This window comes from Hyla sarda, chromosome 1 (assembly GCF_029499605.1).
Source record: "Hyla sarda isolate aHylSar1 chromosome 1, aHylSar1.hap1, whole genome shotgun sequence".
In the NCBI taxonomy this organism is placed as follows: domain Eukaryota; kingdom Metazoa; phylum Chordata; class Amphibia; order Anura; family Hylidae; genus Hyla; species Hyla sarda.
Genome location: NC_079189.1, coordinates 54,682,954 through 54,708,629, shown reverse-complemented (window position 1 = coordinate 54,708,629; position 25,676 = coordinate 54,682,954). Strand labels below are relative to the sequence as shown.

Genomic DNA, 25,676 nt, shown 5'->3' with positions numbered 1-25,676 from the left:
TCAATAATTAAACCGCTCGGTCAATGGCGTGCGCGCGAAAAAATTCCAAAGTCCAAAATAGTGCATTTTTGGTCACTTTTTATATCATTTAAAAATGAATAAAAAGCGATCAATAAGTCCTATCAATGCAAATGGTACCATTAAAAACTTCAGATCACGGTGCAAAAAATGAGCCCTCATACCGCCCCATACTTGGAAAAATAAAAAAGTTATAGGGGTCAGAAGATGACAATTTTAAACGTATTAATTTTCCTGCATCTACCGTATATACTCGAGTATAAGCCGAGTTTTTCAGCACGATTTTTCGTGCTGAAAACACCCCCCTCGGCTTATACTCGAGTGAACTCTCCACCCGCAGTGGTCTTCAACCTGCGGACCTCCAGAGGTTTCAAAACTACAACTCCCAGCAAGCCCGGGCAGCCATCGGCTGTCCGGGCTTGCTGGGAGTTGTAGCTTTGAAACCTCCGGAGGTCCGCAGGTTGAAGACCACTGCGGCCTTCGACATCATCCAGCCCCCTCTCACCCCACTTTAGTTCTGTACAGTACTCACCTCTGCTCGGCGCTGGTCCGGTGCTGCAGGACTGTCCGGAGAGGAGGTGGTCCGGTGGGATAGTGGTTCCGGGCTGCTATCTTCACCGGGGAGGCATCTTCTAAGCGCTTGGGCCCGGCCCCAGAATAGTCACGTTGCCTTGACAACGACGCAGAGGTACGTTCATTGCCAACGTACTTCTGCGTCATTGTCAAGGCAACGCCTCTATTCCGGGCCGGAAGCGCGGAGAAGAGGCGCCCCCGGTGAAGATAGCAGCCCGGAACCACTATCCCATCGGACCACCTCCTCTCCGGACAGTCCTGCAGCACCGGACCAGCGCCGAGCGGAGGTGAGTGCTGTACAGAACTAAAGGGGGGTGAGAGGGGGCTGGATGATGTCAAAGGCCGCAGTGGTCTTCTACCTGCGGACCTCCGGAGGTTTCAAAACTACAACTCCCAGCAAGCCCGGACAGCCGATGGCTGCCCGGGCTTGCTGGGAGTTGTAGTTTTGAAACCTCTGGAGGTCCGCAGGTTGAAGACCACTGAGGGTGGATGATGAGAAGAGGATGATGAAGGGGGGGTGTGGGATGATGACAAGAGGATGATGAAGGGGGGGTGTGGGATGATGAAGGGGGGTGTGGGATGATGAAGGGGGGTGGGGATGATGACAAGGGGATGATGAAGGGGGGGGTGTAGGATGATTACAAGGGGATGATGAAGGGGGGTGGGGATGATTACGTGGGGATGATGACAAGGGGATGATGAAGGGGGGATGTGTGGGATGATGACAAGGGGATGATGACAGGTGATGATGATGAGGGTCTGGATGATGACAGGCGGTGATGATGATGAGGATGTTAATGACGGGTCTGGATGATGACAGGGGGGGATGATGTATTTCCCACCCTAGGCTTATACTCGAGTCAATACATTTTCCTGGGATTTTGGGTTGAAATTAGGGGTCTCGGCTTATACTCTGGTCGGCTTATACTCGAGTATATACGGTAGTTAGGATTTTTCCAGAAGTATGGCAAAATCAAACCTATATAAGTAGGGTATCATTTTAATCGTATGGACCTACAGAATAAATATCAGGTGTCATTTTTACCGAAAAATTTACTACGTAGAAACGAAAGCCCCCAAAAGTTACAAAACAGCGTTTTTTTTTTCAATTTTGTCGCACAATGATTTTTTTCCCGTTTCACCGTAGATTTTTGGGCAAAATGACTGGCGTCATTACAAAGTAGAATTGGTGGCGCGAAAAATAAGCCATCATATGGATTTTTAGGTGCAAAATTGAAAGAGGTTAAAGGCAAGGAGCAAAAAACGAAAATGCAAAAACGGAAAAAACCCCGTTCCTTAAGGGGTTAAGGACACAGGGCGTATCCATAGGCCCGTGGGAAATCCGGTCCCCACCGGTAGCCGGTTGGGGACCGGAGCCGGATGCCTGCAGGCACCCCGGCACAGCGCCCCCATGCCCCCCCCCCCATGTCGGCGATCGGAGAAAATTGCATGTCAATTCAGACATGCGATTTTCTCCAATTCTGGGCGGAAGAGTGTGTGTGTGTGGGGGGGGGGTAGACACACACAGATAGTTTGTTCTAGTAAGTGTTTTATTTCACAATAGTACTGGATTTTCAGTTAAATCATTCCTCTATAAGATTCTCCATGCTGCTTCTTCATTGGAGTACATACTATAAGAAAGCAGGGAGCAGGATCCCCTATTTGTGGGCAGTGTATGGGAGACATCATAGCAGCTAGTCTCCACCCACTAGCTCAGGGACAACTAAAAATTAGAGATGGAGAATGGGTGAAAATGCCGCAGAAAAATGATACAATGGCCAGAAATAGAAAACACGAGTGCTTATCCTGATTGAAGATATTGATAATGATATTGTCCTGATAATGATATTGTCCTGATTGAAGATATTGATAATGATATTGTCCTGATAATGATATTGTCCTGATTGAAGATATTGATAATGATATTGTCCTGATTGAAGATATTGATAATGATATTGTCCTGATAATGATATTGTCCTGATTGAAGATATTGATAATGATATTGTCCTGATTGAAGATATTGATAATGATATTGTCCTGATAATGATATTGTCCTGATTGAAGATATTGATAATGATATTGTCCTGATTGAAGATATTGATAATGATATTGTCCTGATAATGATATTGTCCTAATTGAAGATATTGATAATGATATTGTCCTGATAATGATATTGTCCTGATTGAAGATATTGATAATGATATTGTCCTGATAATGATATTGTCCTGATTGAAGATATTGATAATGATATTGTCCTGATTGAAGATATTGATAATGATATTGTCCTGATAATGATATTGTCCTAATTGAAGATATTGATAATGATATTGTCCTGATAATGATATTGTCCTGATTGAAGATATTGATAATGATATTGTCCTGATAATGATATTGTCCTGATTGAAGATATAAATAATGATATTGTCCTGATCATTAAATTGTTCATTCGATGTAATGTAGTCACAACTTGAGATCTGATTTTCATCCACAATTTCGTTAATGACTTCCCATGTTCTGACATTGCTTTTCTTTCTCCCTGTTCACAGATTATTCTCGTCAGCTCCTCCGTGTCTGAACAATGTCTTTTCACAAGCAGCGATGAAGGGGCGACCTTTCAAAAACATGTCATTACCTTCTCTGTGGAGACCCTCACTTTTCATCCAAAGGAGGAGGACAAGTTACTTGCTTACAGCAAAGATGCCAAGGTAAGGCTTCTGTTTCCTGACTAGTGATTACATTGAAATGATGATGTTTTGGAAATACAAAAAGTGCATCTAGAGAGGGAAGAGACAAAGTCTTCAAAACTTTTTGATTAAAGGGGTACTCCGGTGGAAAACATTTTTTTTTACATCAACTGATGCCAAAAGGTTAAACAGATTTGTAAATTACTTCCATATAAAATGTTAATTCTTCCAGTATTTATCAGCTGCTGTATACTCCAGAGGAAGTTATTTTCTTTTTGAATTTCTTTCCAGTCTGACCACAGTACTCTCTGCTGACACCTCTGTCAGTGTCAGGAACTGTCCAGAGCAGGAGCAAATCCCCATAGCAAACCTATCCTGCTCTGGACAGTTCCTGACATGAACAGAGGTGTCAGCAGAGAGCACTGTGGACAGACAGAAAATAAATTAAAACAAGATAAGAACTTTCTCTGGAGCATACATCAGCTGATAAGTACTGGAAGTAATCTATTTTTTTTAATTTGTATGTCATTTTTTTAATTTGTCATTTTTTAATTTGTCATTTGTATGGTTCTGGGTATCTTTTTGGCACCAGTTGATTTTAAAGAAAACATTTTTTTCCACCGGAGTACCCCTTTAAAGGGGTACTCCAGTCCTAAGACATCTCATCCCCTATCCAATCCAAAGTATTAGGGATAAGATGCCTGATCGCGGGAGTCCCCCCACAATCTTTCATGCAGCACCCTGCTATCACCAGTCTCCAGTGTGAACATCGCTCCAGGTCTGATGAATCCTGATCATGGGGCCGGAGTATCGTGACATCATGGCTCCGCCCCATGTGGCGTCATGCTCCACCCCCCCCAAGGCAAGCCTATGGGAGGGGACGTGGCGGCTGTGATCGTGATTCATCAGACCCAGAGTGATGTTTGCTACAGAGGTTTATGATAGCGGGGTGCTGCATGAAAGATTGCCGGGGTCCCCAGCAGCGGGACCCCCACGATCAGGCATCTTATCCCCTATCCTTGGATAGGGGATAAGATGTCTTAAGGCCTGAGTACCCCTTTAAGTTAAAGATAAAGATCATGAAGATCATAAACGAGAACCCTACATAGACAAAAAAAAAAGCTAAATATGAGGCTATATATAATTTCCATATAAATAGTTACAGTACATGTAAAAACATAGACCTCCACACCTTAAGGGCTTATTAAGCAAACTATACAGGATTTCTGCCATTAAACCTGTAGTTTGCTTTATAAGCCCTTAAGACATACACAGTGCAACAGACCTCAAGTGAAAATAGAAAATGTTATTGGGTATACATAAAAAATACATATATCTAAAAATAGACGATTCGGCTCTGAGACATAACCAGGGCTCTGTACTCAATCCAATCCAATAATGACAAGTAATTACTTAGGGCAGATATACAACTTACCATATAATATGTACAAATACAATTGCAAAGGGAAACATATATACACTTAGAATTTGAGAGAGAAGTGCAATTGCACACAAATATTAAATAAATCAATCCAAAATGTGCAGAGCCATGACCACATGCTCACCCCTATGCGCATTTCAGCATAGCCACGCCTTCTTCCTGGGGGTGGCGTTACATACAGAGAGGTAGTTATTTATGAGGACCCTAAAAATGAACAGACCAATACATCTGTGGCATTTATTACAAGTTGATTCTAGTTGTGGTGAATATCATCAGCGTCACCCGCACCGCTGACCTCCAGCATCACATGACCCTGCATGCGGGCCATATATGACATGGTCATTTTGGATGTTCGGGGTTAAACAATATTTCACTATATTTTATAAATACACCATGGTCTCTGTGTAATACCAGCTGCCCCCAGAGGAGAGATAAAGAGATGATACATCGTTTTTCCAAGAATAGTCTTATTGTATTGAGCCATTACCCAATAAGGCTGGGTTCACACTACGTTTTGTTAAATACGGTTCCCGTATACGGCTGGGAGGAGGGGTGGGCGGGGCTTAATCGCTGCGCCCGCACTCAGCCGTATTCGGGAACCGTATTTAATGTATGTCTATGAGCCGACCGTAGAGAACCGCAGCCTCCGGTCGGCTGCTTTTTCGGCCGTATGCGGTTTCCCGACCGCAGGCAAAAACGTGGTCGACCACGTTTTTGCCTACGGTCGGGAAACCGCATACGGCCGAAAACGAAGCTGACCGGAGGCTGCGGTTCACTCCGGTCGGCTCATAGATATACATTAAATACGGTTCCCGAATACGGCTGAGTGCGGGCGCAGCGATTAAGCCCTGCCCCCCTCCTCCCAGCCGTATACGGGAACCGTATTTAACAAAACGTGATGTGAACCCAGCCTAAGCTGTGTTTTCCCCTTCCAGAAGAGAAGATGCTATACACACATTGGCCCTGATTTACTAAGAGTGGAGTGTTTATTCTGGAGTGATTTAAATATCACTTGTCTTTTTTTTCAAGCTTATTTACTATTCGTTTATAGTAAATAATTTAATATTCGCACATTTCGTTATTTTTTTTCTGTCGCACAAACTCTGAGCTAAAGAAATGAGTTGTGGGAGTCAAAATGGTTTAGACTTGTTTGTTTAAAAATGTTTCCATGAATCAAAAATATTCATGTGTTATAATTTTTCAAACATTACAACAATTATCCTTGTTTATCAGCTTGGGTGTTAAATTGATTTAAACCTAATATTGCAAATGCGTTAAAGAGAAAAAAATATATAAACATTAACAATCACAAAAGCATTCAATATTTTATTCATATAAAAGTGTTGAACAGTACAAAATGTTTTCAGGTTATAAAACAAGTTACTTTCACAAAAAACACAATGGCCCTTATTTACTAAGATTGTTGTGTAGGTTTCTTTGTGGGTTTTAATCCCCTACAATTTATTTTCCACGGTATTTACTAAGGTTTCCCTACATTTTGCACTTTTCCCTACACTTTGCTTTTTTTACACATGCTCTGATCTGTCGTGTTTTCCTCAGCTCAAATCCACCACATTTTATGTGGAAACCTTAGTAAATGTGTTGGGTTTTTGTGAAAATGTCGGGGACACGCCCCTTTTGAGACCACGCCCCTTTCCCCCGGCGGTCACGCCCCTTTTTCTGGTTTTCTTAGCAAAATGGAGAGTTAGTCTGGGTTTTTTCAATTCTGGCGCAAAATCTGGCGCAGACAGAATTTCTGGCGCACAACCCGACAGAACATGTCGGGTTTGCAATAGTAATTGAGGGCCTATGGCAATTAGTCCCTTGTTAGAAATCACTAAATTTTGGGAATTTCACTCGGTCAGTTATTGTGTGAGGCAAACTCACACTTTTTCTACAGTGATTTTGGAAGTACTTCGAGTATTTTTTGGTTTTTGTCACTCAGTGTTTTTTTTTTCACTCTGAAATGGGCGTGTTTTATGCAAAAATGGGCGTGTTCCACGCCCATTTTTGCATAAAACACGCCCATTTCAGAGTGGGAAAAAAAACCACTCCGAGTGGTTTCTAAAGTGTCGGTTGTGCGGCGTAAAATCTGGTCACAGAAATAGTCGCACAGACGTTGCGACTAAAATTTAGGCACAATAACCGAGAAAAATAGTCGATTGGACTTAAGTAAATCAGGGCCATTGTCTATCCTTAGATGGTTTTGTCTAAACTTCCTACTCTGCTGCATTGTAAATGGAAACACATCATCCCATTGGTTGACAGTCTACTGTGGATGTAAATAAGAAGCGCTGGCCGGTACAGTACTGGGTGCGGGGCTAACCTGCCACCATGGTAGAATGAGCAGTGTGTTGTGTGTCTTTCCTTTGTATGAATGTGAAGCTCACAGACGGACGAAGGGCCTGAGGGGGTACACGGGGAGTACTATGACATTTACAGTACAAGAGAATACTTTGCCCATAATGTGACACATAGCTCATACCTTAGCATTCCATCTAAGATTTAAATCCTATATCAAGATTTTAAGAACATAGTTGCTTTTCTCCCAGAAACAGTGACATCCGTGTCCTCAGTTTGTGTGCGGTATTGCAGCTCAGTACCATTGAAGAGAATGGAACCAACATGTAATACCACACACAGTGTGGAGCCCGTTTTGGGGAGCTATGTTTTTCTAATCCTAGATAATCATTTAAGCTCCACCTCTGTATACTCTTTAAGCTCCACCTCTCAAAAACTTTTATGCTCCACCCTCAAGACTTGATAAGCTCCAACTCTCAAGTAGCCAGAAAATCTGATATAGTGCAGATGCGTAAAGGCCCCTTCTTTTTGAGGACCAGTTTTTAGGACAGTCCCACTCAAAAATAGGAATGTTAGTATGTATGATTTAAAAGGGGTACAACACTGCTCAGCATTTGGAACAAACTGTTCCTAACGCTGGAGCCAGGAGCTCGTGACATCATAGCCCCGTCCCCTCATGATGTCACGCCCGCCCCCTCAATGCAAGTCTATGGGAGGGGGCATGATGGCTGTCACGCCCCCTCCCATAGACTTGCATTGAGGGGGCAGGCGTGACATCATGAGCCGGGAGCTCATGATGTCATAGCCCCGTCCCCTCATGATGTCACGCCCCGCCCCCTCAATGCAAGTCTATGGGAGGGGGCATGATGGCTGTCAAAATCTGGCGCAGACAGAATTTCTGGCGCAATGCGACAGAATCTGGCGCACAACCCGACAGAACATGTCGGGTTTGCAATAGTAAATGAGGGCCAATGGCAATTAGTCCCTTGTTAGAAATCACGAAATTTTTGGGAATTTCACTCGGCCTCTTGGCTGTCAGTTATTGTGTGAGGCAAACTCACACTTTTTCTAGAGTGATTTTGGAAGTACTCCGAGTATTTTTAGGTTTTTGTCACTCAGAGTGTTTTTTTTTCACTCTGAAATGGGCGTGTTTTATGCAAAAATGGGCGTGTGGTTTCTAAAGTGTCGGTTGTGCGGCGCACAGACGTTGCGACTAAAATCTAGGCACAATAACCGAGAAAAATTGTCGGTTGGACGCCCCGCCCCCTCAATGCAAGTCTATGGGAGGGGGAATGACGGCTGTCACGCCCCCTCCCATAGACTTGCATTGAGGGGGCAGGCGTGACATCATGAGCCGGGAGCTCATGACGTCATAGCCCCGTCCCCTCATGATGTCACGCCCCGCCCCCTCAATGCAAGTCTATGGGAGGGGGCATGATGGCTGTCACGCCCCCTCCCATAGACTTGCATTGAGGGGCCAGACGTGACATCATGAGGGGGCGGCGCTATGATGTCACGAGCTCCCGGCTCCTGCGTTCGGAACAGTTTGTTCCAAACGCTGAGCAGCGGAGTACCCCTTTAAGTGTCCTTACCTAATTTCTGACATACATCTAGGTGTAATAGAAGAGTGGTTGGCCAATGACTAAATACACAATTATATACATTCTATTCAATGTATTATACATACAGATATAATACAGATAGATAGATTGATAGATAGATAGGTAGACAGACAGATACTTTTTTAAAGTAGCAGTAAATAAAAGTTACGAAAATAAGTTACATTAATGTTAAAGAATATTCCTATATTTCTGCCTTACTCTCTAATTTTCCTGTTAACCTATTTTGTTTTACAATACAAAATATCAATAAAGCATAGAGAATTCTTTTATCTTTGTCCAGGGGGATCATCCATTGCCTCCTCCTCTTTTTCATAAACCTCTGTATGGCTGTAAGGCATCTGGTTGCAGCAGGAGCCCTCCCCCATTGCTTTGCCTGCAGTAGGCGGTCAGGAATGTTAGGTCCTTAGCCCTGGCTAGGTCCGACTCCTCACATTCAACCATCTGTCACCTGGTCAGCAGGAATTTAACCCCTGTGTTCCCTATGGGATTTCTACAAGACTGTTTCAGGAGCAGGCAGGAAATCACGCAGACTGACAGCACCAGGGACAGGTTTCCATCTGCTTACTATTATTGTTTACTCCTATGTTAAGTGTTTCTTTAAAGGGAAGATCCACAAAAAATGATCTGTGGCCATGTCATTTATATGTGTTAACCCCTTAAACTGGAAGCAAGGATGCTAACTAAATGAATAATAATGTAATAATAACCATATATTTTGGGCCTTTTTTTTTTATTCCAAAGCATTAGTACCTATTAATGTTAATAGATGCTTAAAGGGGTAATCCCGTGGAAACCTTTTTTGTTTTAAATCAACTGGTGCCAGAAAGTTGAACAGATTTGTAAATCACTTCTATTAAAAAAATCTTAATCCTTCCAGTACTTTTTAGGGGCTGTATATTAAAGAGAAATCCAAAAAAGAAATGCATTTCCTCTGATGTCATGACCACAGTGCTCTCTGCTGACCTCTGCGGTCCATTTTAGGAACTGTCCAGAGCTGGAGAAAATCCCTATAGCAAACATATGCTGCTCTGGACAGTTCCTAAAATGGACAGCAGAGGTCAGCAGAGAGCACTGTGGTCATGACATCAGAGGAAATGCATTTCTTTTTTGGATTTCTCTTTAGTATACAGCCCCTAAAAAGTACTGGAAGGATTAAGATTTTTTAATAGAAGTGATTTACAAATCTAACTTTCTTGCACCAGTTGATTAAAAAAAGAAAAAGAAAAAAGGTTTTCCATGGGAGTACCCCTTTAAGGAGACCTAGGGCCCTTTTATTAGGCCCCTGGCTGTCATATTAAAGTGCAAGGCTTCAACTGGCTAACACAATAAGCCACTCCTTCTAGTATACACCTTAGATGCTCTGGTGGCTATGAGCTGCAACATTTAAGGGGTTTAATGATCCTGGACTAGCTTTTGGATATGTATAATATAACAATTTTCTTCTGAAAGTCCATGGTATCAGACCACCTTTTCGGCTGCCATAGAAACACTATACACTATACGTCACTAAGGAAAGCTAATGTATATGGATCTATACATCTAGCGCTGAGTTCTAATAGCAGTATGTATGTGTATAAAATGAGCTCCCCCTAGTGATGGTTGCAGACAGCAACTACTATATGTCATTGTATTGGCAAGGAAATTAAAGGGGTATTCCAGGAAAAAACTTTTTTTTTTATATCAACTGGCTCCAGAAAGTTAAACAGATTTGTAAATTACTTCTATTAAAACATCTTAATCCTTTCAATAATTATCAGCTGCTGAAGTTGAGTTGTTGTTTTCTGTCTGGCAACAGTGCTCTCTGCTGACATCTCTGCTTGTATCGGGAACTGCACAGAGAAGAAGAGGTTTGCTATGGGGATTTGCTTCTACTCCAGACAGTTGCCGAGACAGGTGTCATCAGAGAACACTTAGACAGAAAAGAACAACTCAACTTCAGCAGCCTAAAAGTACTAAAAGAATTGAGATTTTTTAATAGAAGTAATTTACAAATCTAAAAAAAATACAATGTAGCCCGGACCTTCTAGATGAGTATAAATGGATATACAAGGATCGTGCTTCAATAATAATTGTCATTTATTTATAAAAATAAAATGTCATCACTTCTCACAGGGCCCTTGTGAGAAGAGCATACATAAAAAAAGGTATTAGGCAATAGTATTAAAATTAAACACTTGGCATAGAGTATAGAATAATAGAATAAAATAGCTGAGTAAGAGCTGTACCATACAGATATATTAGAAAGTTTAGGGTAAATATGTCCCTTTTTTTAGGATACAGTGACAGACAGTCTGTATTGATAGTAATTGTTACCGGTCTGTCGGTTGTGGCTCAGGCGGTGGATGTTGCTCCCGCAATAGATAAGTGTCCGTAGTATATACAGTCCACTGTATGTTGCCTCCAATTGTGAGCCTGATCCAGTAAGGTCTGAGCGTGGTGGCAGTCGCTGTCGGATAAGGCGCTGGCAGGCACCAAAGATCGTGATGGTGTCCGGGGACTGCTGGCGCTAGCGTGCGCTAAAGTTGGTATTCCTCACCGCTTCATTAGTTGGAAAACAGGACCATGTACTGGAAGGCTGGAGGTTCACCTCGTGGTGCCGGCGTCTGACGTCAGAGCCGGGATGGTTACAGCAGGATAGTTGCTCCGGGATGATTGCGCCGGGATGGATCCGAACTGCTGGACCGGGTGAATAGCAGAGCGTGAGCACAACTGGTGGTACAGTTCATAGAATGTAACTGGCCATAGAATTTGGGCACAGTTTTAATACTGCTATGCCAGTAGATAAAGACTAGACGCGTTTCAGGGTTGTATGGTATAACCCTTTCCTCAGTAGTCATAATAGTTGCCATAGATCATCAGTTGTTTTATATGGGCACAAATCCCACCCCTTAACACATTGATAGATAATGGTAAAAAGCATGAATGGATTTAATGGATCGGTTCACCTAGAGAGCAATACTAGATATAGAATAGTGTGTCAATTTTATTGGAAAATTGTGGCGATGCGTTTTTAAATGGATGAGTTTTTCTTGTATAGTAAAGGAACATAGTATTGTATAACAGAGTGTTGGAAATACATAAATGAGGAAATATAATGAAATACAATTGAAATAAAACAGAAATGAAACAAGGAAAATGAAAATATATAATAAAACAATGTAATAAAATAAAATAAAACAGGAAGACATGAAAACATGAAAAAATAATAAAAATAAAAATAGAAATAAAAATAAAAATAAAATTAAAATAAAAATAAAAATAAAAATGGAAATAAAATAAATGAAAATATAATAAACATAAAAATAAAAATAAAAATGAATATGAATAAAAATAAAAATAAAAATAATAATAAAAATGGAAATAAATATAAAAAAAAAAAAAAAAAAAAATTAAGCAATTAAGGTATATTTGCTTGCCCTGTTTGACCTCGGTGCGTAATAGTTGTGAGCTGCACACATCCACATAGTTTTTCTTAATTTACAAATCTGTTTAACTTTCTGGAGCCAGTTGATGTATAAAAATTTTTTTTTTCCTGGATAACCCCTTTAAGTAGTTCACTTCTGGGCCCCTTCTGACCATAGGCCCCATATTGGTTGCATAGTAGACATTACACTTTCCACAGCATTATGTACATTCCGGTGGAACCCAACACATTCCTTTCCCCCATTGTGAATATTACATTTACAATCTATGGTACGATATCACATTTCTATGGAAGCCTTGATGAAGCTGGTTGTGTGTTTTATGAATGTTCCAAAGCACAAACACAAAGGCGCAGTATATCTACAGATAGATTGCATCCTCCCTATTGAATACACAGTATAACCTGTCTTGCAAATTGTACAGTATTACCCTCTCAACAATAGTAATGGAGTGCTATTCAAGGCATAGCACAAATAACATCCCTTCTTCCTGACAAAAGCTACAAATCTCAAGGAACATCAAATTGATTTAAAGTCTATCTTGTCCCACCGCACTCGCTGCCCACCAAAGACTGCTGCCGTCTGATTCACTAGTCTGTCACAACCCCATTATATCAGCATAATCCTGTTTCTATTTGCCTTCTGCAGCTTTATGTCTCAGTAAATCTCGGGAAACAATGGGATCTTTTGCAAGAACAAGTCACCAAAGAACATATTTTCTGGTAAGTTCTCCATTTCTGCAGTTATAGAAACTTTATAGAAGCTTTTTGTTTGTTTTTCTTATTGACATTTTGGCCTCATGTACATTGAAGAGCCTTGAGCACAGAGCCTGTAGGGCGACATGTAGAGTCATTCCATACTCCATAAGGTACCTTACTGCGGAGATAATGAGGATCTGTATAATATAACGTTATATCGGTGCGCTGCTGATAGAATACTTTTCATTCATAGGAGACATATGATTATAGAAGCGCTGTGGGGGCCAGACATATAGCGTAATCTGGCCCCCACAGCGCTTCTATGTACATATGCCCCCGCAGCGATATGAAAGACAAGTATTCTTTCAGCAGCGCATGGAAGCTGGCCAACCCGATGCGCTGCTAATAGAATACTTTTCATTCATAGCGCTGCCGGGGGCTTATGATAGAGCTGCATGGGGAAAATATATATACACATGCGCTGCAGGGGGCAATACCTATATAAATGCGCTGCGGGGGGCATATGATTGCACTACAGGGGACAATAACTATATGAATGCGGGAGCAAGATATATAGAAGTCTTTAACTACTGAGCACGAGTATTTGGAATCAGCCTCCCTACTACTACTACCATTCAAGTTGTCTGTGAGTGGTGCGGGCTCACACCCTCCGTTTATAAGATATATAGAAGTGCTGCGGGGCCAGACATATACCCCCCAAGCGATTCTATTTAACTTTCCCCACCGCAGCGCTTTTATTTGAAAACCCTACCGGGAGCCCTCAATGGTTCCTCAGTATCGGCCATTCAGGGCTCCCGGCAGGGAATTTAAAAATGAAAGTAAATACATCGTACATCACAGGGGAATGGAGCATGCCGCCTTCTCCCCGGTTTAATAACTTCTAATCACATCGGGTCTCAGAAGTGAGACCTGGTGTGATCAATCCCTCAGCCCCTGTACTACAACCCTCATCATGCAGCAGAGTCTGTTCCATGATGAGGGTTGTAGTACAAACACTAATGTATGCTCCTCAGCCACCGGCAGACTCCTGCAGCCGGGTAATTACTACTCCCATCATGGAAAAAAGTCTGTTCCATGATGGGAGTAAGTGTAGTCCCTCAGCACCTCAGGAGTCTGCTGATGTCATCTCTTCTGAGCATGCTCAGAAGTAATAGCGGATAATCAAAAAATCCCATAGACTTTAATGAGATTTTGTAATGGCCGTATAACATCCCTTTTTAAGTCTCAGAAGTTTATAACGAGTCTTTTAACGCAGCAACTTTATAGTGAGTGCCTTAGATGGAACATGCAACACTTTTTTTTCTGGAGGTATATGGAATTTATGTAAGACTCGTATGGATTTGTACAACTTTGGACTTCTTTTCCTGCCTACAATATTCACAGTATTGGTGCAATAAATCTTAAGATATGTTGTATGAGATGGTCAGCTTTAAAGGAAACAAACATGAATTTTAAACAATTTGTAGGGAGTTACTTATGCCATATGAAGCTCCCTAATGTTTATAATGCGAACTGCGGCCTGTCGAAGGTTTTGTTAACAACGATAATGTATTGGATTTGTTATTTATTTATAAGAAATAAGAGTTCAAAGGGGTAATCCAGGAGCAGAAAAGGTATTACCTTTCCTTTCTCCTTGTTCCATACTTCCACCTTAGTGTTATCTTGGAAGTATGACCACGGAGATGGGGGATGAGGGGGTGTACTGTGGTATGATCAGTAACATTGTGCAGCCATTGGTCACCGCATGCAATGGACTACCCACCCCTTACCTCATCTTGGAAGTATACTTCTGGGATAACACCGAGGTTGAAGTGGAATGCCAGGGAACAAAGAAAGGTAACACCTTTTCTGCTCCCAGATTACCATCATAATAATAATTCACTATAATTTGGCTGTGGTAGAAAACCCACGTAAACACAGGGAGAACATACAAACTCTTTGTAGTTTTTATCCTTAGTGAGGTTTGAACCCAGGAACCCAGCTGCATGACCACAGTGCCAACTACTTTTATTTCCTATCCGGCTCGACTATGCTCAGCTATCTTCAGCACTCCTATAGAAAATAAATGGGGAGATGGTCTAGTTGGTGCTGTCTCTGCAATCAGAGTTCCATTTGGGAGGCCCGTTGTTGAGATTGTGGGGGTCCACATGGTTGGTCATCCACCCCCAAAGACAAAATTTATTCCCTACTAGCTTTTGCCCGCGGTTTTGCTTGCGTTAAATTTGGGGTAACATAGATCTACTTTTTACAATCCTATAGTAATGAGGACACTCTGGGTAAAGTCTACGTGCATCCAAACAACCCAAATTCTTTCAACTTTGATCGCCGCGTCTATAGAGTTAATGCTGCACATCTGCCGGAAAGGCGATGTCCGGAATTAGCCACTGGTCCTGACTGCTGATAGCAGCTGGGATCGGGAGGGTATGATGCAAGCTCAGCTCAGCAGGTATACCTGGTGTTCTGTTAATTCATACAAACTTTGAACCCCCGTTTCACCCCTTCAGGGGTGGAATTTTAGAAAACGTTAAAACACGTGTTTCTTTATGGTACAGCAAATTACTACAGCAATCTGAGAAAAAGCTATACAGTGGTCACCATTCACACATACTACCAAACACAACAGACCAAAGTATATGAATAACAGTTAGTCAATTCTTTATTAGTACAAAAACATATATAAAAATATCATAAAATAAATATAATAGGAGAGGTATGTCGGATACACAGACAAGAAAATGGTGAGTGTGTGCTAATCACATAATGATAGCAATACTATACACATGGCAGCAAGGTGCAGTTAGAGGACTCAAGCCTGCATAGTAATATAACAATATTTCAAGATATATAGTATAAAAATATGTACAAAGTAACATAAGAATAAACAAGAAGAAAGATGGTATGCACCCTGCCTGGACACCTCACCTTGACCCCGAACGCGTTTTCACACTCGCTTCCTCAGGGGGCGTGTCATGTGGGGGATAACACATATTATTTATACCATGGTTGTGCCAATAGGAATACTAGTAGGATCAGAGCTACACCTGAATTGTTAAGAAATATATGGCGTCTGCCATATATGATTACATACCCGCCCTGGGCCCCGTCCATGACAAAAACAAAGCTTCATGGTTCTAGCTTCAAAAATGACATACAAACTTTCAACCCCTTTTTCACCCACTTAAGGGTTGAATTTCGAAAAATCCTTTCTTATTCCTTGTCTACGTCTTTAGTGGCCATGAGTGGCGCTGTTACGCGAAAAAGTAGACTAGTTTTTCTAAACTTGCACAACGCTTATCTTCAAATACAATAAACAACCATGTAAGATATAAATGTACAAATGCCCTACTAATGTCCACAGGGGATGGTCTAATGGGGTAAACATTTTAACCTTTCTTTTGCAGACTAAGATAACTCATTACATTCCATGATAACATGACAGGTTTATTCACTGTTCTATGGAAAATCACAGATAAAACAATATCACAATGAGTGGTGACAAACTTTGCTGTGCAACAGTTATATTTAGATGAGACATGACATAAAACATCCTAAAATATGTTAAGTTCTAAAAGCCAGACTAGCATTTAGAAATGAGCCGCTGTCTTGTACGTAATAAAAATGAAACGCTCATATCTGATGGTAGAACCTCAAAAGAGCAATTCATTCTGTAATGAAATGCCACAGCAATATGGGTGTAATATCAGATTAAAGTTATGTACTTATCCAGAGAATCAGACGCTTTTCATAAAATCAAAGGAAATATGCAAATAAAATCCACATGTCATATGCCATTAGATATGTCTAAGGAATAGTAAACGTGAAACTCACTAACTTTAACCTACAACTTGTCAATCTGTTACCCATATGCTGGATTAGCATATGTGACCCACTAAAGTGTTATATTTCAGGCAACCAGGGTGTCTGCAGCAAAGAAAGAGGCATTTGGATTGAGTCTAGAATCTGGAATAGCAGCTAAGTGAGTGCATAGAGGTGCAGGCAACACATAGCAATGCAGGCGAACAAAGAACTTCAGTGTCTCCTGAAGATAAAATTTGGCTTTGACAGGTCAGGGTTTCACTAAACTGGTACAGAAGACACTTATGACACCTAAGTGAAGCCGACACATTCCGGGCATGCCCGTCCATTAGTCATAGCACCATCAGTACATCATATTCATAAGTAAAATGAGATGGTCAGCCAATCAGGCTCGAGGTAAAACACCCTATGGGTATGACCAGCCGAGGCTCTTACAGCTTAAAAGAATGGATTTAGCACCTCTTGTTGGTATCTTGAAAGAGAAAATGGTTGTGCTCGAAGCACGTCAGTTAGGTGTTATGTATCTCCATTGCACCTTTTCAGTAAAGCAAAGTCTCCTCTTCTAGAGACACTGGAAACTTGAAATTAGGCCTAGTTGTTAGAGAGAGAGAGAAGGGGTACCTCCAGCTTCATCCACTCCACTCATGAGTTGCCTGAGATATGACACTCTAAGACAATGCACCCAGTCTGAGGAAGAACAGGCTGGGCCAAGACCTGCACAAATCACATCCATGATGATGGTAGGAACTGTGTGGTACTGGGTGGTAGGCCTGTGGTGTTATAGTAAGGGAAACTGTATGTGTTTAGTCTAGTCTAGGCTAGACACCCTAGGGTTTACCTTTGCACTGTGTAGTTAAACCGTTTTGTAGGGTGTACATATAATAAAGTTGCTTGTAGACAGTTGTGGACCTATTCTACTGTGCTGGAGTGAGAATCTCTGCATGTGCCAACCATCTTACTCCATAGATAGTGATTGTCACTGTGTAGATTCTTAGGGCCCTATAAGATGACCTTATGCTAGCTGTAAACAATCACTAATCTTTTAGGTTGGTGCTCGTTTACAGTGCCTATTACATGTTGCACGAAAGATCACTGGATCCCTTTAATCCTGTAACCAGCTGCCAGTGCACATCCCCTATCACACAGGGAGACCAAGCTGACAGACAATACATTTTGAGCAGGTCAAAATGACTCAATCATTGTTTGCTTGTTTGTCAGCTGATTGCTGGCCCTGTCCAGCGCCATCATCATCTTTGTCCCAGCTGAAGCACAGGCTGGGACAAAGTCTAGGTAGTGAGGGTGGGACTCGCACTCCTCTGTGCTCACTCCTGTCCTGTCTATCAGACCCCTGTCTGAAAACAGAGCGAAGGGGGTTACAGAGCAGCCTGCAGTGATTGGATGAAGAGACCCAGTACAGCACAGCAGACTCAGGGAGAAAATGAATGCATAAGAGAGGACAGGCTCAGTGTTTGCCTCGAACACGTCCCTTCCTGAGCAGTGGATGTCAGAATGAGTGAACAGCAGAACAGAGGGATTTGGGAGCCAAATGCAGAAGCTAGACACATAAAAAAAAGGCATGTAAGAATCTGTATGTCCTAGTGAGTAACAAATATAAGCATTATTTTTTTTCTATGATATGACAGGTATGTTTCAAATAGATTCATTTTGCATCACAAAATACCCGTTCGCCATATACTTTATGACAATTTTCTTGTTATGATCATAAAAAATCACACTGAGCTTTTTATAATTCAAAAACAAGACATCTCTTTATAAAAATCCATTTACAGTTCCTCAAGAGTTGAGCCTAAAATGACAAATTTCATGTGCTGCCTTAATATCTGCTCCATTCACTTAATGTATATGGCCATAAATAACTTTATAATGCTTCTGCGGGAATCAAATGGTCTCATTGCATGGCGGTGATCGATGGGCTCTCCTCTCAATTAACACTCAACAGATGGTAGAGAATAAAGAGGGAAAAAAGAGCTATATGACTGCATGCAGCTATGTCATCAATTATGGGAAATAGACAGGGCTTATCAGGATTTTTTATTTACAAGCAGGAAAACACTGTATGGTATAGTGTGATATTGTGTCCTGCACCCTGGAGAATTTCACATTGTATTCCAGGCTACACTAAATGTAGATTAGGCTAGTAATAGAAGCAATGCATGGAATAAAAGGAAAATAATTGACAATTTCTTTACCAAAGTGTTTTACCCCATTATGAGAAAGCTACTTTTATTTTATTTTATGTTTTGCTACTTTTTGCAATAATTTTTTTTATTGGGAATTAATATCTTCTACTAGGATTATGTTAGGGTCTATTCACACGGCTGAATTTCCGCTTGCGGAATTCCACCTCAAGTTAAAGCTCATAGACTTCTATGGGATTCCACACTCCCATTCACACTTTTGAATTTCCACTTTCGTAATTCTGTGTCCCCCTGCTTAAGCCAGTACATGTCCGGGCCTATCTGAAGTTTGCTAGAGAGCATTTGGATGATCCAGAAGAGTATTGGGAGAATGTCATATGGTCAGATGAAACCAAAGTCGAACTTTTTGGTAAAAACTCAACTCGTCATGTTTGGAGGAGAAAGAATGCTGAGTTGCATCCAAAGAACACATCTGTGATCCATGTAAAGAAAATAATGAATAGGGCCAAGTATCGTGAGATTTTGAGTGAAAACCTCCATCCATCAGCAAGGGCATTGATGATGAAACGTGGCTGGGTCTTTCAGCATGACAATGATTCCAAACCCACTGCCCAGGCAATGAAGGAGTGGCTTCGTGAGAAGCATTTCAAGGTCCTGGAGTGGCCTAGCTAGTCTCCAGATCTCAACCCCATAGAAAACCTTTGGAGGGAGTTGAAAGTCTGTGTTGTCCAGCAACAGCCCCAAAACATCACTGCTCTAGAGGAGATCTGCATGCCAAAATACCAGCAACAGTGTGTGAAAACCTTGTGAAGACTTACAGAAAACGTTTGATCTCTGTCATTGCCAACAAAGGGTCTATAACAAAGTATTGAGATGAACTTTTGTTATTGACCAAATACTTATTTTCCTCCATAATTAGCAAATACATTCTTTAAAAATCAGACAATGTGATTTTATAGATTTTTTTTTCTCATTCTGTCTCTCATAGTTGAGCTATATCTATGATGGAAATTACAGGCCTCTCTAATCTTTTTAAGTGGGAGAACTTGCACAATTGGTGGCTGACTAAATACTTTTTTGCCCCACTATAGCTGTGTAGTATGAAGTTACGCAAATTCCTTTATGTCTCAATATAACCTCCATTTATTCAGTATCAGGTTTTCCCACCAGAGGACTAGAGGTTCCAGGTTCTGATAGAATAATAGTAGCCAATGATCAGGCAACCTAATTTTGAGTACATTTTGAAGAGTGCAAGAAAAAGTGGAGATGCATCAGTTCTCCATAGATGATAGTCCTCAGAAGCATATCCTCAGACATTTCATTATCTTGTAGGACTCCAATCTTTCACCCTGCTTCATACTTTTCTTGTTATTAAAAACAAATGAACATGTATGACAGCAGGTGGAGATGACAAAATGGTAACAGTGCCAAGTTATTGTCTAGTCACGAAAAACCATCAGAAAACTTATCTGCCATGTCCTTGTTTCTTACTGTCCTGTGTCCCCTTTTCCCATAAATATAAATTCCAACAGAGAGGCAAAGCACTTCCAACCCAAAAATTCATGATGTATCGCTTGGTCCTGGCCACCATCTTCCTCTCGTTGGCAGCTGAGACATAAAGTGCTTATAGGAGGAATGAATAAGCGCTAGCTGCTCTTCATTTCAATGATAGTGACAAGGATGGCTCTCTGCCAGAGCACAGAGACGCTTTGTTGTCCCCCATGGGTTGCATCTTTTGAAGGCGCACAACAACCCGAATGCATTCAGCCTGCGGCTCTCCATAGAATGCTGCCAAAATGACATCCATTAGGGAGTCTGAAAGACTCTCAATGTATAATTACAATAGGAAACTCCATTTAAAGCCTGTCCCCACTTAAACCATTGCCAAGAATGCAAAACCCCCATGACACATAACATGCATACATTCCAGTCTTCTTACCCCTTTATTTTGCATAGTTTTTAATATTAAAGCCCTGTCCCCAAAACTTGTCCAGAAATCCTCCATTTATTATACATAAGCATAAGACCAGCCCCTTTTGAGCTCCAGTTTGCAAGAAAGTCTAAAATTGAATTTAGAGATAGGGAAGTATTCTGGTCAATAAATCTTCTTTTAAGTCAACATACCTGTTTGGTCGATCAGCGCCGTGAGCCGGGTCTCCTTGAAGCCAATCATTCATTAAAATTGAATTTGGCATTTGTCTCCATGCCATATGGCAGTGTTTCCCAACCAGGTTGCCTCCGGCTTTTGCAAAACTACAACCCACAGCATGCCCAGACAGCCTTTGGCTGATACCACCTTCCTACTTCAATCTTGACAACTGGTGATAACTTCTAGTGATCATAGCTTTTACTAAACAATAGGGTCACTGATACATTTACAACTTTAGTAATGGAGGGATCAGAACATGTAGGTAAATCAAAAGTATACTTTCATTCACTGGGCCCATTGCCAAATCTGGACCCTAAAAAACGATTCAGCTGCCCGAGGTATCAGGGTTCAGATACTACCTCTGCACCATCTGTAGCTACACCCCAATAAGCACGGTGTGTTATTAATATTAGGTAATAGAAAATAGGTTTTGTAAGTTAAGAGAGAAGAAGTAAGCTACTGCTAGTGGGTTATCTCTCAAAGATCAAATGGATCCTTCTCCAACATCATCTGTCGGGAAAAAGTTAGCAGGCCCCCATACATATGAAACAACCACAATTGGAAAGATCCAACTTTTTTGTAATGTGTATTGGGACCATAAAGCAAAGTTATATCACGTTGGGCAGGGAAGAGTGCAGCTTGCCTGCAGCCACTGTCCCTGTCTACTTAACTATCCGCCCTAGACGATGGACCACTAACTGGGCTACATTCCTTACGCTGAGAAAGTGCTGGGCATAATGATGGTTAAACAAACGAGGACAACAACAATCAGACATGTCAGGGACAAAGTCAGAATACCAAGGGTTATTCAGGGAACAGACAGGCTAAGGTCAGAAGCAGGAGGACAACTAGGTACAGAACAGAAGGCAAAAGAATAGTCAGGTAAGGCAGAGGTCCGATTCTTCAGAAGCAAGGAAGTAAATGCTGGTATGGGAAGGACCCCAATCATGAGCACAGACTTGAATTAATCCAGAGATTTTAACATCCTAAATCTGGGAGGTGTAAAAGCCAGGCTGATGCCGATGGGCCTGAAACACCCCTAACTGAGGCTGTTTGGGAAGCGTCATCACCTGGCAAATGGTTCTGTGACTTGCACGGCTATTGCTACAGCTACCCGAGACACTGCAAAGCACTGGAGGAGGAGGCGAAAACTGTGCTGAAACCCAGATGGGTGAGTTTGTTTCAAGTGACCTGTTTAACCCTCAACACCTAGCATCTGGAAAAAATATCCCTCCCCTCAAGCCCCACCCCTGAGAAGGGTAAATAGGTTTTGACAAAGCCTAATACTGTGCTGTATATCACTAATAGTTTAGGGCTTCGGGCCACACAACTATTGTAATTTCTGTCTCATAATACAGTGCCTTTTATTTACTCACAAACTACAGTATGTGGTTTGAATATTGCAGTTATAATATATTGTATCTGCCGGCAATCTGCTACCATTTAGCCTTTAATTCTGGAGCATTATAAAGCTATTTGATGCAGCCGTTTCATTTTTAGCTTCCAAGTCTGATAAAATTAGAGTCTATTTTTAGGGTTTTACAATCTGTCCAATTACAGGTGTTATTTGCAGCCATTAAATTGATTCATTGTGTTTGTAAAATCATATTTAAAAAAAAAAACTAATCTATTTTTATTGCTCTGCAGAATATTTTACCCTTTTTAAAGGCTTAAACAACATTATAGTCTTTTTACAGCTTGATCTAAACATATGTTAGGAAAAACCACATACTGCAGGAATAGTCTATTTTAATCATATTTTAGGGATTTGCATGTAAACTTAACATATACAGTTCAGACCCAGAAGAGCTGAGTGTGTTACTTGACACTCCTCATAGGAATTAATATAGTTGGGATTTACATAAATGTCTGAATGTTGTCACTGAAGTGGCTTCAACTCCATGGTGAGCAACAATGCAAGATGCCTGTCAGGATCCGGATACTGTGAGGATACTGGTGGTGGATCCTCTGTGTCAGTGGGGTGATGACGTGGGCCGTACCAGGAAAACGGAGTCTAAGGGGTTACTGGTATTCACCAGAGCCCGCCGCAAAGCGGGATGGACTTGCTGCGGCAGGTAACCCCCAGGTCGTTCCACCCGATAGCGACTCAACCCCGACTGACGGCTGAGACAGGCGCGGTACAAGGGATTAGGCAAGAGCAAGGTCGGACGTAGCAGAAGGTCAGGGCAGGCAGCAAGGATCGTAGTCAGGGGCAACGGCAGGAGGTCTGGAACACTGGCTTGGGACATACAAGGAACGCTTTCACTGGCACAATGGCAACAAGATCCGGCAATACAGGGAAGGGGAAGTGAGGTAATATAGACCAGTGCACAGGTGAAGTTACTAATTTGGACCAGGCGCCAATCAGCGGCGCACTGGCCCTTTAAATCGCAGAGAGCCGGTGCGCGCGCGCCGGGACTGGACAGACGGAGGACAGGTCTGGTAAGCAGGCTGGGATGCGAACCGCAAGCGGGCACGTCCCGCATTGCGGGTCGCATCCCTGCTAGAGACACTATCGCAGCGCTTCCGGTCAGCGGGTCTGACCGGGGCACTGCGAGCAGGTAGACGCTGCGAGCGCTCCGGGGAGGAATGGGGACCCGGAGCGCTCGGCGTAACAATGCCTTTACTCTTTTGGGTCTCTTTGATTTTCATCAACATGGGAAATATTGGTGGTCACTGGACAGTAAAAAATTTTTACTTTTTACATGTCTCTGTGATCAGCTGTAATTTTTTGGCAAACTTTTAAATATGTTTTTACACTGTAGCCATTCAAATGAAAGAGCCATCTGTGTATTGCAGGACAAGATGGGTCCTGCAAAGCACAGTTGTTTTTTGGAACTGCTCTCTACACTGGTCAACACAGAAGAATCATGAACAAATAAACCCTTCCCCCTCTATTAACTTAGTTCTCTCTAATGGGGTATATAGAAATGGGTTTCCTAAACTTGAACAGACCTTTGAATGCCAAACTCCATTTTGCTAATCTATTTATATAACACTATTGTTTAAGCATTTCTTTTATTTCCCCTTAAAAGGGGTACTCTGGTGGAATTTTATTATTATTTTTTTAATCAACTAGTGCCAAAAAGTTAAACAGATTTGTAAATTACTTCTATTTGAAAATGTAAATCCTTTCAGTACTTATCAGCTGCTATATACTCCACAGGAAGTTAAGTTGTTCTTTCCAGTCTGACCAAAGTGCTCACTGCTGACACCTCTGTCTGTGTCAGGAACTGTCCAGTGGAGGATAGGTTTGCTATGGGGATTTCCTCCTACTCTGGACAATTCCTGACATGGACAGAGGTGTCAGCAGAGAGCACTAAGGTCAGACAGAAAATAACTACACAACTTCCTCTGTATTATACAGCAGCTGAGAAGTACTGAAAGGATTACAATTTTAATAGAAGTAATTTACAAATCTGTTGATTTGAAGAAAAAAAAAAAAAAAAAAAAAAAAAAAATATATATATATATATATATATATATATATATATATATATATATATAATGTTTTCCACTGGTGTACCACTTTAAATTGTCTGGTAGGCAAACAGTAAATTGTAAAAAAGAAAAAAAAAATATGCATGCAAGATAGTGTAGATAGAGAGGTGGAAATTATAAATGTACCTGGGGGTGGAGCGGAGGGAGGGGTTAGAATAGTTAATAGGAATAGGCTTCATAGGAAAATAAAACTTACACCCTTGAATCCCATTAACCCCAATAACATAAAGGATGGAAATGTAAAGTGTATGTTCACAAATGCCAGAAGCCTAGCAAATAAAATGGGGGAGCTTGAGGCCTTGATACTGGAGGAACATATTGATATAGTTGGGGTCACTGAGACATGGCTGGACTCCTCGCATGACTGGGCTGTTAATCTGCAGGGGTTTACATTGTTTCGCAAGGATAGAATGAACAGAAAAGGTGGTGGAGTCTGTCTGTATGTAAGAAGTGGTATGAAAGTCAGTGTGAACGATGCCATAGTGTGTGATGATTCTGAGGATGTGGAATCACTGTGGGTAGAATTACAAAAGGAGGGAAATACTGAAAAAATAATATTTGGGGTAATCTACAGACCCCCTAATATCACTGAAGAGATAGAAGGTCGGCTGTATAAACAAATAGAGAGGGCCACCCGGGCAGGTACAGTGGTAATAATGGGAGATTTTAACTATCCAGATATAGATTGGGGTCCGGGGTTGGCTAAAACTACAAAGGGGCGACAATTCCTAAATTTATTGCAGGATAATTTTATGGGCCAGTTTGTGGAGGACCCAACAAGAAGTGATGCCTTGTTGGATCTGATCATTTCCAACAACGCAGAGCTGGTTGGTAATGTAACTGTGCGGGAAAACCTTGGGAATAGCGACCACAATATAGTTACTTTTGACTTAAAATGTAGAAAACAAAGACAGACGGGGAAGGCAAAAACATATAACTTTAAAAAGGCAACTTTCCCTGGGCTGAGGGCTGCACTACAGGACATAGACTGGGGGGAGGTGTTCTCAAATACTGATACAGAAGGTAAATGGGACATCTTTAAATCAACTCTAAATAACTGTACAGCTAAATATATACCAAAGGGGAACAAATATAAATGATTAAAACTAACTGGCTGACAAATGATGTTAAAAGAGCAATAAACAACCAAAAAAATAACCTTCAAAAAATACAAATCTGATGGGTCAGCGATAACATTTAAACAGTACCAGGAGCTTAATAAAATCTGTAAAAATGTAATAAAAATAGCAAAAATTCTAAACGAGAGTCAG

General features: G+C 41.4%; 1 protein-coding gene across 3 annotated transcripts in view; it reads left to right on the top strand.

The window, feature by feature from the left end:
• SORCS2 (sortilin related VPS10 domain containing receptor 2) overlaps nt 1–25,676 on the top strand; it is a 1,056,376-nt gene that overhangs the window by 824,174 nt on the left and 206,526 nt on the right. For all 3 annotated transcript variants that reach the window (XM_056555055.1, XM_056555056.1, XM_056555057.1), the window contains 2 exons: nt 3,138–3,296; nt 12,710–12,783. In XM_056555055.1, the coding sequence (XP_056411030.1) occupies nt 3,138–3,296; nt 12,710–12,783 (233 nt within the window). The remainder of the gene's footprint in view (nt 1–3,137; nt 3,297–12,709; nt 12,784–25,676) is intronic.